This window comes from Sceloporus occidentalis, unplaced genomic scaffold (genome assembly GCF_023333645.1).
Source record: "Sceloporus occidentalis isolate IW3139 unplaced genomic scaffold, rSceOcc1.0.p SCAF_24, whole genome shotgun sequence".
In the NCBI taxonomy this organism is placed as follows: Eukaryota; Metazoa; Chordata; class Lepidosauria; order Squamata; family Phrynosomatidae; genus Sceloporus; species Sceloporus occidentalis.
In genome coordinates this window covers 606916-626070 of record NW_028317004.1, presented here as the reverse complement: position 1 = coordinate 626070, position 19155 = coordinate 606916, and the positions used below count along the sequence as shown (strand labels likewise).

The 19155-nt window shown below is 39.0% G+C and overlaps 2 protein-coding genes across 2 annotated transcripts; both read left to right on the top strand.

Annotated features, from left to right (window-relative positions):
* Positions 1-3109: 3109 nt before the first annotated feature.
* On the top strand, positions 3110-4045 carry LOC149300457 (olfactory receptor 4S2-like). The gene has a single exon (XM_089485052.1). The coding sequence runs from the start codon at positions 3116-3118 to the stop codon at positions 4043-4045; it is 930 nt and encodes a 309-aa protein (XP_089341178.1). The 5' UTR covers positions 3110-3115.
* Positions 4046-17063: 13018 nt separating this feature from the next.
* On the top strand, positions 17064-18014 carry LOC149300456 (olfactory receptor 10G7-like). Its single transcript, XM_089484979.1, has one exon. The coding sequence runs from the start codon at positions 17064-17066 to the stop codon at positions 18012-18014; it is 951 nt and encodes a 316-aa protein (XP_089341105.1).
* The last annotated feature ends 1141 nt before the right edge of the window (positions 18015-19155 follow it).

Sequence of the window (19155 nt, the reverse complement as noted above, 5' to 3'; positions counted from 1 at the left end):
TTTTTTTTTATTTAATAGCCGATCCGGCTTGCCATATTAAATTGTAAAAAAAAAAAAGTATTAAAGTAGCGCCGGCCGGCGGCATCAGCACCCAGCGGCCGTTTAGATTTGATTTTGGGCGGCCTGCCCCCCGGCCCAGCCCGCCCCTGCATACAGGCATATTTGAGACTGGATGCTGTACCTACCTGGAACACGAAAAAGAAAACACAAAAAGATAATCTCCCATGTTTTCTGAACACATGAGTTTCTTTTTGATGAAACATGCATCAGGTTTACTGCTATAGCTAGCTCAAACTTGACTTTTCAGATAACTGAATTACTTGTAGCCGTGATACTTAATGTGTAGAGAACTACTGTAGATAGCCATACAGAGTATTGTTTCATACACTAAATGATAAGCAGGGGTCGGTATAGATCACTTAGCTTCTTTAGGGGTTCTGTCACGGGGTCAGGGAGAGAGGAAGGATCCTACTATGCAGATAAGCACTGTAGAGAAGTCCAGTATACAGTCCGTAATCAAAAGGGCAAAGGCAGGCAGCGGTGTCAAACGTATCCGAGGTCGAGGCAGGCAGGATAGGAGCAAAACAGTTAAACAGGTCCGAGGTCGTGGGCAGGCAGCAGGAATCGTAGTCAAAAAACAGGCAATGGTCGGTACACAAGGAAATCGAGATAATATAGAGTAATCAGCACACCCAGAAAGCATAACACTTTGAACGGGTGACTACAGGAGAGAAAAGTGGTGTTTAAATAGGTGAGTGATTACAAATAGCTGTGCAGCGTATTCTACGCACGTTGCGTACGTTGCGTACGCCGCGTACGCTGCACAGGCTGCATAGGCTGCGTACGCTGTGTAGATTGCGTACACTGCGGTACGCCAGATGCGGACCTACGCCGCGTCATACCCGCGTCCCCTTCGGCACGCGCGGGGGACGCGCCGGCGCGTCCACGGACAGCAGACGCGACCCTAGCCGAAGAGGAGGAGGTGGGACCGCGACACCGCCGTGTGCGCCCGGCGGGGACCGCCGCGGAGTAGTCGGGACCAGGTGTGGCAGCCCTGGCGTCAGAGGTAGGGACGGCGGCGCGCGTGACAGGTTCCTTAACTTTAGCCCACAGCCCTTAGATCCTTAGGGTTCCTTATAAGGAGTCTTTTTGTTACTCATTTCCCATTTTAGTGTAGTCTTTTTGTGTCAGATATGATGCATTTTTCATTTAATGAAGACCACAGTAATGATATAACTTAATGGTAGATAACAGTTTGTGTCACATCATCCACTGAGGGACATAAACATGTATACATAGAATAGATGTCTTTCTCTATAGCAGCTAACAAGTTAACACAGAGCAGGTGTAACCATCGATAGTTTGTTAGTCCCAATGGATACTCTTCCATATAAAGCATATGCTAGCTATGCATTTGGTGTATAGTCAAGTTATATGTTATACTAGAGGTTCTATTGTTTAGAATCAGAGCAACGTGGGATATAAAAGGCACAAGTTGGACATAGAGTAATATGGCATATATATGCATAATACTAGACTGAGAAAAATAAGGATCTTCAGCTTCACCTGCATCTAAGGTATGGGGACATAAATGGTTAATTGCACCTTAATTTCATAAACAAACAGTATCATTCAGATATATGTGTACCTTGAAACATATTTTATTCATGTTTATTTTTTAACAATCTTAACATTCCCTACCATTAACAATTGAAACTTAGGAAAATCTGAATGGAAATGCATAGAGGAATAACTATGATAGTATAGTATGTCAAGCTTAGTCTTTATATGAAAAATGGTGTATATGCACTCACAATCTGAATGAGATGATCAGGCCTTGTATATAAACCCACCACGATCCGTATGTGGAGTATATATGGAGAAAAACGACAACATAAAGAACACAATGGTGTGGTAACTCAAAAAAGTTCTGGCTCACCAGAACAGATGTACACTTACAGTTATAACTGATGTGTCAGGCGCATAGAAGTTAGGTTTCCTCAGTTCTTCCCGGTCACGTGCTTGTATGTGAAGGTTTATGTATGAACTGATCCACCACGAACATATATTGATATGTAAAATAGAAATGTACTCTGGGCACATGCCCAGCTTGGTAAGATACACTATGTGATTAAAAACTGAATCAAATAAAATATGAAAAGTCCAAAGTATGAGGACGGGAGCTCTATCCGTCCTTCTCTATAGGTGGTGGGTTTATATACAAGGCCTGATCATCTCATTCAGATTGTGAGTGCATATACACCATTTTTCATATAAAGACTAAGCTTGACATACTATACTATCATAGTTATTTCTCTGTTTATTTTTCTAATTGAAAAACCGACCAAAAACACGAGCGCCCCTAGTGGATTAAAATTATCTTTCTAACACCAGGAGAGTGTTATTACGGGTTTGCAGCTGTGTATCCGGTTTAAAAGAGAAAGGAAAGTATCTTTTTATTATTTCTTCTTGTACACACTTTTTTGACACTGGTTTTTCACATTCTTTAGTACTGGAAATGCATAGAGGTAAGTTTCCTTATTTTAGTGTGCAACTTCACAAACAGTATGGAGTTCACATAGTTGATAGTTTACAAACTAGCCATTATATTGCTCATGGTGGTCAATTTACTGGGGGTCAATTTACTGATGTTTTATGGACCTTCACAAACCTTACCACAGACATGAGTGTCCTTTTAAGGACAGTTTGTCTATCCCTGTTAGAAGACCACATATGCAGGATATTATTTTGTATTTCTGTGGACTATGCCTTTATTACTAAACTAAAACACATGACAAAACAACTTGACTTGTCTGCCAGGCATATGTCATCCAACATAACTATTCATTTTATGAACTAACAAGAAGTATCTGTGTGTGTTTTGTATAATTTATGCTTTAAGATATTCAAAGGGATATACATAAAAATGGCTAATGCATGGTTCATATATTCATGTCTCTTTATTCAGTATATCTTTCTGTGTCCCTACGGACATCAATCATGTAAAGACAACCTTAACATTCTTTAATTATATTTTAGACTCATGGACCTCAATGACAATGTATCTCTTGATTTCCATGTGATTCCCAAAGATAATTGCATTTTATCATCTTTAATGGAAAACTCAACAGAAGTGATAGAATTTGTTTTTGTGGCATTCACATTCTCCCAAAGTCTACAACAAATTGTATTTTTGATCTTCCTTCTCATCTATAGTTTACTTTTGAGCGGAAACATTCTGATCATGATGACCATCAGAGCAGATCCTCGCCTGCACACTCCTATGTATTTTTTCTTAGGTAAGCTGTCTTTTATTGACCTCTGCTACTCCTCAGTGACTGTGCCCAAGATGTTAGTTGACTTCCTTTCTGAGAGAAAGGTTATCTCCTATAATGCTTGCATAACCCAGCTATACTTTTTCCATTTTTTTGCATGTGCTGAATGTTTTATTTTCACAGCCATGGCATATGATCGTTATGTGGCCATTTGTAAACCATTGAACTATTCCACAATCATGAACAAACATCTGTGTTTGTTTTTAGTGGCAGCAACTTGGATGATTGGCTTTGTCCACTCCAACATTCAAACAGCCTTAACCATGCAGTTGCCATTCTGTGGTCCTAATGAAATAAAGAGTTTCTTTTGTGACATTCCTCCACTAATACGACTGGCATGCACTGACACAACCATTATTGATGCCATGATAGTGGCCAACAGTGGATTTGTTTCATTGGGTTGTTTTCTCACTGTCTTGATTTCATACATTGGTATTGTTTCTGCAATGTTAAAAATTAAGACGGTGGAGGGGAGACGTAAGGCCTTTTCTACATGTGCCTCACATCTCACTGTAGTGACTTTTTTCTTTGGTCCGTGTGTTTTCATTTACATGAGGCCATCCACCACTCTACAAGCTGACCAAGTGATAATAGTATTTTACACAGTCATAGCACCCATGTTAAACCCAGTCATCTATACTTTAAGGAATAAGGAGGTTAAAACATCTATGAAAAAACTTTGGGGGAGGAAAGTTCAGTACAATAAATAGCAAATATGATTTTCATGAAGCTTATTTTATTTTGTCACCTTGCTGAGGACATCTTGTGACATATGGGTGGGCCATCTACGCTGAAAAATGAATGGCTTCATGGAACAGTTTTGTGATGGTGTTTATTTCTTTTATTAATATCAGTGCATAAAAATCATTTCTAGCTATAACGTCTGTTGCATCATTATAAAAATGAATTATGAAGGCGCAAAAAAGCACATTGTTTCCTTTAATCATTGTTAAGACACCTTGCACATTTATGATCAAGAACTTAAACAAAAAATGTTTTTGCCAGTTTTTCTGTCTCCTAAGTCCGTGCAATAAGATGGTCTAAACTTACGGAGGTAGGTGTAAGGGAAACATTTATAGAATCTAACACAAAAATAAAAAAAACATTCAGGAACTTCAATGATTTTTGAGTATTTCAATGAATAACCTAAAATTCAATCCAATGATTTTTAAAGACATGTCTCAATGGTTTAACCTATACTTGCATTATTGCATATACTAATTTATTTGAACTAAATTCTATTTAAAACAGTTATTTCATCTGTAAATCATCACTGTTTAACAATAATCTATGATCACCGAAACTTTAATAAAGCAGTAAATTTACCAATATAACCAAGGAAGATGTAGAAAGGACGCCTCTCTAGAATTTTCTGAATGCAAGTTTGTGATTTATGAACTTGGCAAGTACCTTGGTTATGAAAGTATGAAAGGAACAAGCATGCAGTATAATAATACTTTATAGGGAGTTTTGAAAGCTAAAATGATGTCAAGTAACTTTAATTTGTATATTTATCTTTGAAGTGGTGGTGTTCCCCATAACGAGTGACACCTACAACACAATGTATATCACAACTGATAACATCTATTATGGAGTTACTGGTAATATTTTACAGAACTTATGTATAAAAAATATATTCCTTGTAATTTTTTCAAAAAATAGATGAATAAACAATTATAGTCCATCCACAATCTTCCAATATTTTAAGGTATCTGTGCTTTATGGTATGTCCTCTTCCCCCATGGAAAAAAAGAGGCATAAATGATTTTAAAAAACACGACTTCTGCGCACACTTTAATGACTTACAAAATTGTAAGTTAACAATTTAATTAATCATGTTTTAACCTAATTTTATACTAATTTTTACTACAATATAAGTTGAAAACAGTCAATGTTTTTTTTTTGTTTTTTTTTTGCGGTTTGCACACATGCATTAAAACAGTAGAGGCCAATAGCCTACAAAGGTTTTGAGTACCAAGTGAAAATAAACAAATTATATAAATTGGGTACTTTCTCTTTAGAACATTAGATGAGGGAACTGTTGCTACCCAGTACTTTAGGGGATAATCTTCGACCCTGTATGCAAAAAAAAGAAAGAGAAATGCAATGCTGATTAGATGTGTATGAAGGTAAAATGAAAAAGAAATAGACAGACTCTTGCCTTATAAAGAATTGTTTCCCTTATAAATCCATTCCCGGATAATGTTGTAGAGACGCGCAAGCAGGTATATTTAAAAAATAGAGAGAGGGTGAATGGTTACAAATAGAACTTAATAGTATCAAATAAAAGCAACAATCTCAGTTTACTAAATATATAATCTCTGAGTCAGTTTGTGTCACAATGTGTGAAAAAAAGGAATCTGTTTGTTGTGAAGCCATTTGTTCGTGTCTGCGATGATAGTAATTGTTGGCTTCCAGGTTCTCCCACTTCTCTGCTCACACCTTATTACTCCACGCTTGCGCACTACACATTTCACCACTGACGGGCTCCCTCAAGGTGCTATAACGTTGCCTTGCTCTTCCCCTCGTATACAAACCTAGTCCTTATTTGAATATGCCCATTGCAGGGCTCATTCTTCATATATATATCAGTGCCCCTTCAATGAATGGAAAACGCCTTACATGTACACATTTTCACAATTTCTGAATCCAATATATGGAATTATTATAATTATATTATAAATTGAATTGCAAAATGAAATGTATGACTGATTTTAAAACACTTTAAATTACCGTATTTGCTCGATTATAAGACAAGGTTTTTCCAGAGCAAATGCACTAAAAAATGCCCCTCGTCTTATAATCGGGGTCGTCTTATAATCAGACCTCAAATAGGTCTGACTGTGAAACTAAGATCCAGATCCCCCGCAGCGATGCAGGGGACCTGGATCCTCCTGTGTTATGCCCCCCCCCACCCAACTTACCGGTGCATCTGAGCCCCGGTGCTTGGTCCGGGCAGCGTGTAGAGCTCTACCCGATTCGGGTAGAGTTCTACACGCTGCCCGGACTAAACACCGGGGACTCAGATGCAGGGGACCTAGATCCTTCCCCCCAACTGGAGGCAGAGTGGCATTAAGGGGGTTAAAAGGCATTTCACAGAGCACTCTGCCTCCAGAAATGCCTTATGCCCCCCGTTTAACACTCCCTCCCCCTCCCTCCTCCAAACCTACCTGTGCTTCTGAGTCCACAGTGCTAAGTCCGGGCAGCGTGTAGAGCTCTACGCGATTCGCCTAGACAACTTCCACTGCAGCGGAACTTGTCTACGTAAATCGCGTAGAGCTCTATGCGCTGCCCAGACTAAGCACCGGGGACTCAGAAGCACAGGTAGGTTTGGAGGAGGGAGGGGGAGGGAGTGTTGAACGGGGGGCATAAGGCATTTCTGGAGGCAGAGTGCTCTGTGAAATGCCTTTTAACCCCCTTAATGCCACTCTGCCTCCAGAAATGCCTTTTAACCCTCTATACGCCACTCTGCCTCCTGGAGGCAGAGTGGCACATATGGGGTCAAAAGGCATATCATGGGGCACAGTGGCATAAAGAGGATTAAAAAGCGTATCATGGGGCACAGTGGCATTTAGAGGGTTAAAAGGCATATCCTGGGGCACAGTGGCATATAGGGGGTATAAGGCATTTCTGGGGCAGAGTGGCAAGCCTGGGGGCAGATGTGCATAACTGGGCGGGTAGGTTGTAAAAAAAGGAAATAAAAACAAAATGTTTTTCTCAATCATAGCTTTTATTAACAAACAATTGTTCACATAGTTTACATGAATTAACATTTACTGGTAAAACTTTTTTCCTATAGGGTCTTCTTATATTCAGGCTTTTTCTTTTTTTCCTAAATTAATATTCAGATTTTGGGGCGTCGTCTTATAATCAGGGTCGTCTTATAATCGAGCAAATACGGTAACTGTCCGAAACTTATAAGAATTTAAAAAGATCAAATGGGCCAAATGGTTTTCATTTGGCGTCAAATTCTATGTTTCTTATGATTCATTTTATACAAAAAAAAGAAACGAAAAAGCCTTTAATGTTGCAGAGTTGGAATTGAATCCACTAATAGATACATACATTATAACAAATGCAATGAAATATAACTTTTAATAGGTTACTAAAAGGAGGGAACACCGAAAACAGAATAATATCAAAGAAGTGTACCACTCATATAGTACTTCATCTCACACTAGGACAAACTAGTTTTCACTAGGTGAAACTACCCAATGCGCGTTTCACCAGTTACATGCCATCTTTGTCAGGGGAACCCATATTTCCAGGTTCCGGAAATTTACAACGAAGGATAAAAATATTTGATCCCCTGCTGATTTTGTACGTTTGCCCACTGACAAAGACATGATCAGTCTATCATTTTAATGGTTTATTTGAACAGTGAGAGACAGAATAACAACAAAAAATCCAGAATAACGCATTTCAAATAAGTTGTAAACTGATTTGCGTATTTGACCCCTTTGCAAAACATGACTTAGTACTTGGTGGCAAAACGTTTGTTGGTAATCACTAGACTTGGGCACCAGGGGGCTCTTCGTGTTCTTCTTCGTGCTTGTCTTCGTCAAAAAAAAAATCTTCGTATTCCGCGAATATTCGCCCGTTCCTGTCTTCTCTTCGGGCGAATATTCGTTTTTTTCTTCGTTTTTTCCGGTTAAGGGGTTAATACGGGGTTAACGCGTACCGCAGCAGCTCTGGCGCCAGTAGTTTAAATGTGCGTATCAGCAATTCTATTGGTCGCCAGCAGGGGGCCTCCTGCTGGGGACCAATGAGCTCACTACCATATATATAGCTACTATATTCTCGGGCAGAATATTATGCTACTCAGTGTAAAACCAACAGAGGGCAGCATTCTGTCTGAAGATATATTAGCCATATGTGGCAGTGTGTTCATTTTCATTTATTAATTATTTAAATAAAATATATCCCCATGATCCGCTGGTCTCCCCGCTGCAACAGTTAAATGTCCGCACTGGCAGACATTAATTCTGTCGAACTTGCAAACTCTTTTTTTCTATTTATTTTGGGTTTTTTTTGTATTAAACCATTACACGAAAGGATCATGGGAATATATTTTATTTGAATAAATGCAAATGAGCACACTGCCACATATGGCTAATATATGTTCAGACAGAATGCTGCCCTCTGTTGGTTTTACATTAAGTAGCATAATAACTGGATTTCTTTCAAGCATATGGAACAATGCTACTTAATGTAAAACCAACAGAGGGCAGCATTCTGTCCGAACATATATTAGCCATATGTCTACGGACAGAATGCTGCCCTCTGTTGGTTTTACATTAAGTAGCATAATAAATAACTGGATTTCAAGCATATGGAACAATGCTACTTAATGTAAAACCAACAGAGGGCAGCATTCTGTCCGAACATATATTTCAAATGCATTTATTCAAATAAAATACATTCCCATGATCCTTTCGTCTAACAGTTTAATACAAAAACCCCCCAAAATAAATAGAAAAAAAGAGTTTGCAAGTTCGACAGAATTAATGTCCGCGAGTGCGGACATTTAACTCTTGCAGCGGGGAGACCAGCGGATCAAGGGGATATATTTTATTTAAATAATTAATAGATGAAAATGAACACACTGCCACATATGGCTAATATATCTTCGGACAGAATGCTATTTGTTGGTCGCTGGCACTGACATTTAACTGACACAGCGGGGAGACCACTGGTGTCCCTGCTATGTCAGTTAAATGTCCGTACCAGCGACTTTGTTGGTCGCTGGCACGGACTTTTAACTGTTGCAGCGGGGTCCCAGGTTGCTTTATATTTTTTTCCTGCCTAGCAACTAGTGGTAAGGGGCCGTGCGAGTGAGCCTATTGGTCGCTTGCACAGCCCTTTACTCTATGGATTTCTGCTCCTGTTATCCAACGCAGCATCGCAGGGGTTAACGGGAGCGGAAATCAGGAGTTAAAAAGGCCGTGCGAGTGAGCCCTATTGGTCACCTGCAGGGTCTTCCTATGGCATCAACCAATTGGTTGATGCCAGAGGAAGACCCTGCAGGTGACCAATAGGCTCACTCACACTGCCCTGTAACCCCTGACGACGAACCTGCGGATTTCCACTTCAGTCAACTCCCACGATACTGTGAAGATAAGGTAAGTTAGATGGGGAAGGGACCGGGGAGAATAGTAGACGAAGGCGAAGATTCTTCGTGTGTGAGTCTTCGTCTTCGCCTACGTTTTACCGGCACTGTCTTCTCTTCTTCATGTCTTCGGAACGAACACGAAAACGCACTCTTCGTGTTCGTTTTCATGTTCGCCCGAAGACGAATGCACAAGTCTAGTAATCACAGAGGTCAGACGTTTCTTGAAGTTGGCCACCAGGTTTGCACACTTCTCAGGAGGGATTTTGTCCCATTCCTCTTTGCAGATCCTCTCCAAGTCATTAAAGTTTCGAGGCTGACATTTGGCAACTTGAACCTTCAGCTCCCTCCATGGATTTTCTATGGGATTAAGGTCTGCAGACTGGCTAGAACACTCCTGGACCTTAATGTGCTTCTTCTTGAGCCACTCCTTTGTTGTCTTGGCCGTGTGTTTTGGGTCATTGTCATGCTGGAATACCTAACCATGACTTATTTTTAATGCCTTGGCTGTTGGAGGTTCTCACCCAAAATTTGATGGTGCATGGCTCCATACATCGTCCCTTTGATGCGGTGAAGTTGTCCTGTCCCCATAGTAGAAAAATACCCCAAAGCATAATGTTTCTTCCTCCATGTTTAACTGTGGGGATGGTGTTCTTGGGGTCATAGGCAGCATTCCTCCTCCTCCAAACACGGCAAGTTTAGTTGATGCCAAATAGCTCAATTTTGGTCTCATCTGACCACAACACTTTCACCCAGTTCTTCTTGGAATCATTTAGATGTTCATTGGCAAACTTCAGACAGGCCTGTACATGTGCTTTCTTGAGCAGGGGGACCTTGCAGGTGCTGCAGGATTTCAGTCCTTCACAACGTAGAGTGTTTTTTGGGTGAATGTGATCCCAGCTGCCTTGAGATCATTAAAAAGATCTCGTGTAGTTCTGGGCTGATTCCTCACCGTTCTCATGATCATTGAAACTCCATGAGTTGAGATCTTGCATGGAACCCCAGACCGAGGGAGATTGACAGTTACCGTATTTGCTCGATTATAAGACAAGGTTTTTTTCAGATCAAATGCTCTGAAAAATAGCCCTCGTCTTATAATCGGGGTCGTCTTATAATCAGATTTCAAATAGGTCTGACTATGAGACCAAGATCCAGACCCCCCCACAGCGGTGCTTCTGACCCCCTGGACAGTCTACACGATTCGCGTTGCCGGAAGGAAGTGCGGTTAGCAGAGGGGTTGTCTGAGTCCATCTGTGTTCAGCTGTGTTATACCTATATCTATGCCATTACCATCAGGCTTTATTACCTTGCCTCCCTCACCTGAAGCCTATGTCATTCACACCTGACCTAATGACCAGGCCTATAACTGTTTGTTAGGTGCCTTTGCATTGAAGTTATAGGACTTTTTTGCTCTGGCCCTGTACCAGGTCCTGACTTGTTCCTGGCTTCCTATGTACCTGATCCTGTATTGTTCCTGTCTTCAGTTCTGCCAAGTGGGCTTCCTACCTTGTGCCCTTCCAAGTGGGCTTCCTACCTTGTGCCCTTCCAAGTGGGCTTCCTACCTTGTGCCCTTGCAAGTGGGCTTCCTACCTTCAGCCCTGTCCAGTGGGCTTCCTGCCTTCAGCCCTGTCCAGTGGACTTTCTGCCGTGAGCCCCTCTGGAGGGCTTCCTGCCATCTACCCTGCCAGTGGGCTTCCTGCCATACATACGTTTTCTTGCTAAGAGACTGTTTAACCTGAATTTGTTTGTCCTGCCATAATATACAATACATAGCATTACCTGGAATTCTGCCTGTGGTGTATTCCTTTGTGCCTGTCTGTATTATCCTTTGGTTACTATGCATCGCCATATGCAGACAGAACCCCAGGTATCCCCTGCGATGAGGCTCCTACCCAACCTGATTACCCGAGCCCTGACACAGCCATTAATGGCTAAACCTTGGCAACAAAAGTTAGTACACCCCTAAGTGGAAATGTCCAAATTGGGCCCAATTAGCCATTTACCCTCCCCGGTGTCATGTGACTCATTAGTGTTACAAGGTCTCAGGTGTGAATGGGGTGTTATCGCTCACACACTCTCTCATACTGGTCACTGGAAGTTCAACATAGCACCTTATGGCAATGAACTCTCTGATGATCTGAAAAAAAGAATTGTTAAAAAGAACCTTTTTATCACTGAAGTCTGTATTTAATACTATCCCCTGTAAATGACTCAAAAATTCTGTTAGACTTTCTCTATTCCCCTTCCATATAAAAAATAAATCATCAGTATACCTTTATTAGGTAACCAGATTCTTCCTCCAACCATGTGATGACCAGATAAACATATTCTTCCACTCTGCCATGAGAGAACTTTCACATTTAAGGATATTGGTTCTTCTTTTTTCTATATATTTAAAAAAAGAAATAAATATATCTGTTATTTCTTATCCTTTCTCTGCCTCCATTAAATACACATCCATCTTAAGGAATTGGATCCATGAAAGGAAGAGCAAACATTCACTCATAAAGGTTTAAATGCTGAATTTGAGTTGGAATTGGTTCCCTTCCATGAGTCTATACATCCCACATACTGCATGGCAGCATTTTATCTTGGCTGGTCAGATGGAAAACATAGCCGATCCTGAGACAGACATTGACGGTGGTATATAGTGATAGGAGTTATGCTGTACCACCATCAACTACATTGTAAGCTTGCAAGAGCAGGGCCCACTTCTCCTTTTGTGTTGGTTTATGTGATTTTTAATTTTTCTCACTGAATGTCATATACAGAATCTGCTGGCGCTATATATATTCATATAATGTAATGTCCGGGTCAGTATAAAGTGATGGGAGTTATGATCTACTTCAAGGAAGGCTCCCCCCTCTCTCTCTCTGCTTCCCTCTCTCTTTCTTTTCCTCTCTCTCTCTCTCTCTCTCTCTCTCTCTCCCTCCCTCTCTCTCCTTCTCTCTCTCTCACTCCCTCCTTCTCTTTCCCTCTCTATCTCTTCCTTTCTTTCCCTCCCTCTCTCTCTCCCTCCCTCTCTCTCCTTCTCTCTCACTCCCTCCCTCTCTTTCCCTCTCTATCTCTTCCTTTCTTTCCCTCCCTCTCTATGTCTCTCTCTGTATGTCTCTTTTTTCCTCCCTCTCTCACCCTCTCTCTCTCTTAATGTCTTCCTACCTTTTCCTCTGTCACTGTCACTTTTCCTCTTTGTTCTTCCTCTTGGCTCTTCTTCTGCGTCCTCTTGGTGCAGTAAATGCAGAAGGTGGTGGGTGCAGCTTTAGTTTTGTACGCCAGGATATGACATCAAATCCAGATACACAGCAACAGTTGCAGCGCGCATTAACAGACCTCCCCCTCCATCGACTGATTTTAAGCCAGCTGCAAGGAGATCTTTGATCTCCCCAACCGAGCCTGTTCCTCTAGAGGCGGACATTATAGCCCGTCTCTGGAGGGGTGCCAGCCAGGTGGCATCCCCCTGATGAATGGCACCATCAGGCCCATCCCCCCCCAGGTACCATACTGTCTAGAGCTCTATGAGAGAACTTTGCATTTAAGGAAACAATTTTTTTATATATATATTTTAAAAATATATATATCTGTTATTTATTAACCCTTGTCTGCCTCAATTGAATATACATCCATCTAGAGGAATGGGATCCAGGAAAGAGCTAAGCTACCCTAAGGGCCTCATTTTCACACAAACCATATGAGCAGTAGACTGCTCAACAAAGAGTGAGTTGCCATTGCACACATTTAATTTAAATTATTATTTTTTACCTATATTACACTATATTGTGTTTTATTTTTTTCTCTTGGGTGCATGAAGCTCACTATCCTAAACTGACTGAATAAACTACTGCCTGGCTTCAATTAACCTTGCAAATGATTAACTTTAAACTGTTTTCTTGTTTGGTTTCGTTTTTCAGTATTTATATAGTAACATTAATTCCTATGTGAGTTAATAGTCTTTAATCTAGTACTCTTCTAACAAGGCTACCGGAAGGAGTTCCCATGATACCAAAGGACAAGGGATTATATGTTTGATTCAATGTACTATAGTCAACAACTTAACAAATGACCATATTACACAAACAACGCTTTACTTCTAAATGACAGAAAAATAATTTAGGCTTTACATAATACATACGTAAAATACAGTTTAGAGGTGAACAAGTTACATCAGTTATGAAAACACTTATAAATCTACAAAAGCCCAAGAGGCCTGTTAGTAAAGGACAATAGAAAAAAAAAGAAAAACAAAACATTCAAATATTAGAAAGGCTTAATTGGGTCCACCTGGGATTTTTTTCAGGAGTGGATAAATACAATGTTTACAATAGCTAGCTACCTATCTTTCCATATGTTCTTCCACATCAGTCAGGAGATTAATTAGCAGGGTAGATTTGTTGTACTAGGATGAAGAAACAGTTGGACAAACTGCAAGACCTTGTTCCCATCACTATCTATCAGACTGGGACATGCACTTTGTTGCACAAGATAAACTAATAGAAAATATGTGTAACAATAGTGGAGGTGGTCCACTACCAGAGTTTTGAAATCATATAGTCAAAAAAGATGTTAAAGGTAACAATAATGGAAGAATAAATGTTATTAATATTATTATTATATTATTATTTTAACATGGAAGCATAAAAATAGATATAGCTACAAGACGTTGACTACATGATTGACATAATGACAGCTATTATTTTGCTGTCTGGCTCTACCAATGAAGTTAAAGTAACTATTGCTTAAAATGTGCAGAAGGCAAGTCACCTGTCCATAATACTGGCATGGTTGCTTATGATTCAGCCTCTAAATGAGCATATGTGTGGTATGTGAAGTACTATAAAAAGGAAATCTCCCTCAGCTTTAATTGACTCTAAAGTACATTTTTTATAGATTTCGCACAATTTGAGGTTAAGCAGTATCTCAAACCATGTCTTATAGACCTTGCTTTGTCCATATGGGTACAGTCATGTTGGAACAGGAAAGGGCCTTCTTCAAACAAAGTTGTAAGAATACAATTGTCTAAAGTGTCTTTTGTATGTGTTATAACATTACCCTTCCCTGAAATTAAGAGGCCTAAAACAACCCCTGAAAAACAGCCTCAAACTATCATCCCTCCTCCACCAAACTTTACAGTAGGCACTATGCATTCCTGTGGGTAGCGTTCTCCTGACATTCTCCCAGATTCATCCATCAAACTTCCATATAGTGAAGCACGATACGTCTCTTCCTTACACAACTATCCTTACACAACTCCCTCTGACGCTTGGAAATATCCATAGTGATCCTCAGCTTGTGTGCAGCTGCTTGGCCACGGAAGCCTGTTTCATGAAGCTACCATTGCGCAATGCTTGTCCCGATGTTGCTTCCAGAGGCAGCAAACAAGATAACAGCTTTCCTATACATAGAGAGTACTTTTTCCTCAGCATTTTGTTTATTTTTAACCAATAAAAACTTAATTTTCTCTTTGCAAGGATGGAAACTCCTTGCATTCAACAAACTGATTTTCATCAGTGAGGTTAACACACATATCCATTTTTAACATACTATTTTCTTTGAAGACTGAGACACTGTGGAAGATAACATCTTGAGGATAGAAACTGACCCCCTGTATCTACACACAGAAGTCTTTACGAGGCCTGGGCCAATAGTCGGTAGGGAGGAGGCTGGCTCTCAGGCCTCTCCAGGGGCCCCAGTGATGGAGGGTTCCATCACATAAACATATTGGGGAATTTACAAATAAAGAAATTCAATAAAGCATCCCAGTCATATTATGGAATCCAAAGTAGCAAAACATAGTTTGAGAGGAGATTTCATTTAAAGGCTCATTTGGTTAATTAATTATTGCATTATATAATATGACTGTATAAAAGTATATTATCTATATAATTAGAACAAGTATTAGTTGTCCTAATGTTCTCTCAAAACTCACAATGAACATTATGTTAATAGATCTAGTCACTCATGATGTGTTTGTAAACACGCCAATTGAGAACAGAAAGACTAAATAATTAGAAATATGAACTGAAAGAATACATGCATGTGAATATCTGAACCTAAACGTTAAGGTTTATGCATAAGTTATTCCAACTTAATTTACACTATAAATTTAAATGAACCGTATATCTTTACCTCCTTATTTCATTCTCAAAGTGTATTTCAGAAATGCGTGCTATTAATATACAATATGCAATCATTAAAGCTAAATCGAAGAATGTCCTATTAATAGCTATGGGAATTTTCTCCCCAAGGAATCCCAGCCATATAAATACACAGTCATAGACTGATTCCGTAGTATGCCCTGACTAGTTAACTAGGAAGAAGGATGCTATTCTAATTGATAGTATTCATTCACGCACCCTGTTTGTTTGTCGTTTTTTTTAAGAGGGCATTCAATTTTTTAGGAAAAGCTGTTTGTAGATTATGCTAATTAGATGGGTAGAGGTAACATTTAGTATAATTTATTTTGGTTGGAATTTATAGGAGGTTTCTGTGATGACTGGTTTGAAAGCAGTGAAACTGAGAAGATTGTATATGTGCATTGAAAACAGTATTTATAAACATTTTCAATAAATTCACTTTAACCAATGAAGATGGCATGAAATAGGAAGGAATGATGGATGAACTTTTGAGAAAACAGAATAGAATCATAGTGTTCATGCTACATGGTTGATAATATCTGCAGAGAACAGAGTAAGTTTTGTACCCAGTGTTGTATATCTGGTTAAGTATGACAGATGGAATAACATTAATGGTAAAGTATGTTTCATAGGTGGTAGAGCTTTCTTGGTGATGTCCAATAGATATCAGTGATGCACAATATCGCAGATGAGCGCATATAATGGATACAGTAGTACTTAATAGATGGCTATCATTTAATGACCTAGTTAGTAGTGTACAACTAAATAGTTAGAGTTTTTGGAAATGTATAAGAAGACATGTGTGGGAATTATAGAAGATGGTTGCGTATGACCAGTAGTATAACTAATTTAGATGGCATAGGTGGTGCAGTAAGATTAGCAAGTGCAATAGGTAACCATTTGTACTTAAAGATTATGTTCATTAATGTGTCACACTTTTTGTCATAAGTTTAGGTGGTATTTCAATTATTTACCTACAAAACCAAAGCTAGTAAAATGTCCATTATAAAAGTCAAAACCCAATGAGCTTCTCCTTAAAGAAGCATGTAGCTTGACCTGTATAATGCATAGTGACATGACTTCAAAATGTTTGTATTGTGCTTCTTAGTCACACTTTTGAATATTTCTAACACACTGACTTTTAATGATCAACTGAACATGTAACTAAAACATGGCTTATTTGGAGAATACAACTAAAAGTTGGAACACTGTAATATTATATAACTTGGTTTGGCACTTCCTCTGCATAGTGCCAATATAGTTTTATTTGGACCATTATTATTAATTATTATTGACCATTTTAGATGTAAAGTCATAAAAGAAATGTGGGTATATGTAACTTGAAAATCGTTTACCACTATTCACCATATAAATATGACTTACTTACTTTATATCTTCAGCTTTAATTTTTGAATATATATTTTTGCAACAATTTTCTTTTCCCTGAAACTAAAGTTGCCTGTTTTTTTCCTATAGCAACATTCTATTATGGATAGAAAAAATTATTCAGCTGTCAATGAATTTGTCTTGCTGGGTCTTCCACACACTGAGGTGATGAAAATTCCATTTTTCTTCTTGTTCCTCTGTATTTATATTTTCACCCTGCTAGGTAACATTACCTTAATACTGGCTGTGAGAGGGGATCCAAACCTCCACATACCCATGTACATCTTCCTTTTGAACCTTTCATTTCTGGACATTTGGTTGTCTACAGTTACCTTACCCAAAATGCTGACCAACTTTGTCAAAGAAACTAACGTTATTTCCTTCAATGGTTGTATTGCCCAGTTTTACTTCTTCCATTTTTTTGGAAGTACTGAGTGCTTTCTGTACACAGTCATGGCCTATGACCGATATCTGGCCATCTGTCACCCCTTACACTACTCTAAGTTTATGAGCATGAAGCTTTGTACACAATTTACAACTGGGATCTGGTTGGCAGGTTCCATTCACTCAATGATCCATACAACATTAACATTCCGACTACCTTTCTGTGGGCCAAATAAAATTGACTATTTCTTCTGTGATGTTATTCCACTTTTAAAACTTGCATGTTCAGACACTACAGTAAATAAAGCCATAATAATTACCAACATTGGAGCAGTTGCCTTGATCTGCTTTATTATGATTCTAATATCATATGCTCACATTGTAAGAACCATCCTCAAAATTAGCAGTTCTGAAGGAAGACGGAAAACCTTTTCAACCTGTGCATCACACTTGACTTCTGTAATTTTCTTTTATGGACCGCCTGTCTTTATTTATCTAAGTCCCAATTCTATGGACTATATTGTAGAAGAGACAATTGCTGTTTTCTACACTCTAATGACTCCAATGTTGAATCCTATGATTTATTCTTTAAGAAACAAGGATGTCAAGAAGGCCTTGAAAATTATTAAAAGTGACATTTTTGGTGTGTTGCTGGGCTTAAATATGTAGTGATCATTAAAGGGCAATGATTTCAAGAGCCATGTACAGAAATACATTAGAATGACGTTTTCTTATTCCATGCTATATTAACTATCAGAGGCTATATATACTTTAATTTGTATTATTATTTAATGCAAACAATTATACAATGCATTATACAGTATGCGTATTACAATCTGAAATCAGGCTGACATGATCCTTCCTGCATTGCTCAAGTAATCTGAAGCTAAGTTAATGTTTTTTTCTTGTTTTTTATATATTAAAATTGCATTTGTTCTTTAAGAGTGTGTGTTGGTGTTATGTTATTTTGAGATATAAACTAGTTTGCTGATGCATGGTTTTGTCAGTCAAGTTATATTTGGTACCAGAATTGGGCCCCCGAAATAGCCTAATTACCAATTATGTTTACCAAGTTTCAGAAATGTTTTGAAAGGTGGGAGAGAGTACTGGGAAGTCCTGGCTATTCCCAAGGTGAGTGTATACTTCTGGACACCCATAGATCTGGAATGTAATAAGTATGTTGACAGACAGCAAGCTGCTGTCCATTTGGGTTTCTCCAGGTACTCTCCAGCAGAGTATAAGACTTTGCAAATGTGGGGTGGATATTGCAGTAGGTGTTCCAGGTGCTGCAGGAGAAGGTGGATGGCCTTCAGCTTGAACAATAATCAGATGCAGAGAAGTGTGCCAACTGTGTCTGCGGAGACTACATCATGTCCAGTTATTGTATGCATCCATGGGCATCGGCTGAAGCTGACATGAGCTTTCCCTGCCTTTTTCAAGTAATCCTAACCAAAGTCAATGCTTATTTCTTTTCTTTGATATAATAAAATTGCATTTGTTTTTGAGTGTATATTTGTGTTATTTTATTTCGGGATCTGAACTAGTTTGCTGACACAAGGTATTTTCTGTCAGATACATCATTTTATATTTTAAAGCATATCTACATATGTATTTGTTATACACTGACTTCACAATTCCATACTGAAGGTGTGACAAGTTGCTTTTTTTATTTGTATAGTAATGGAACCAAGTATCTGTTGTTGGGTTTTTTGCACTGTATACTTACACTTTGTAGTACAATGTTGTGAAATACAAACTGAAGAGCATTGCATAATTTCAAGCATAAAAGTCACAAGTAAGAACGTGTTAG

What these genes read in the sequence shown, in the direction of transcription:
- LOC149300457 (XM_089485052.1), top strand. Translation starts at nt 3,116, where the DNA reads ATGGAAAACTCAACAGAAGTGATAGAATTTGTTTTTGTGGCATTCACA.
- LOC149300456 (XM_089484979.1), top strand. Translation starts at nt 17,064, where the DNA reads ATGGATAGAAAAAATTATTCAGCTGTCAATGAATTTGTCTTGCTGGGT.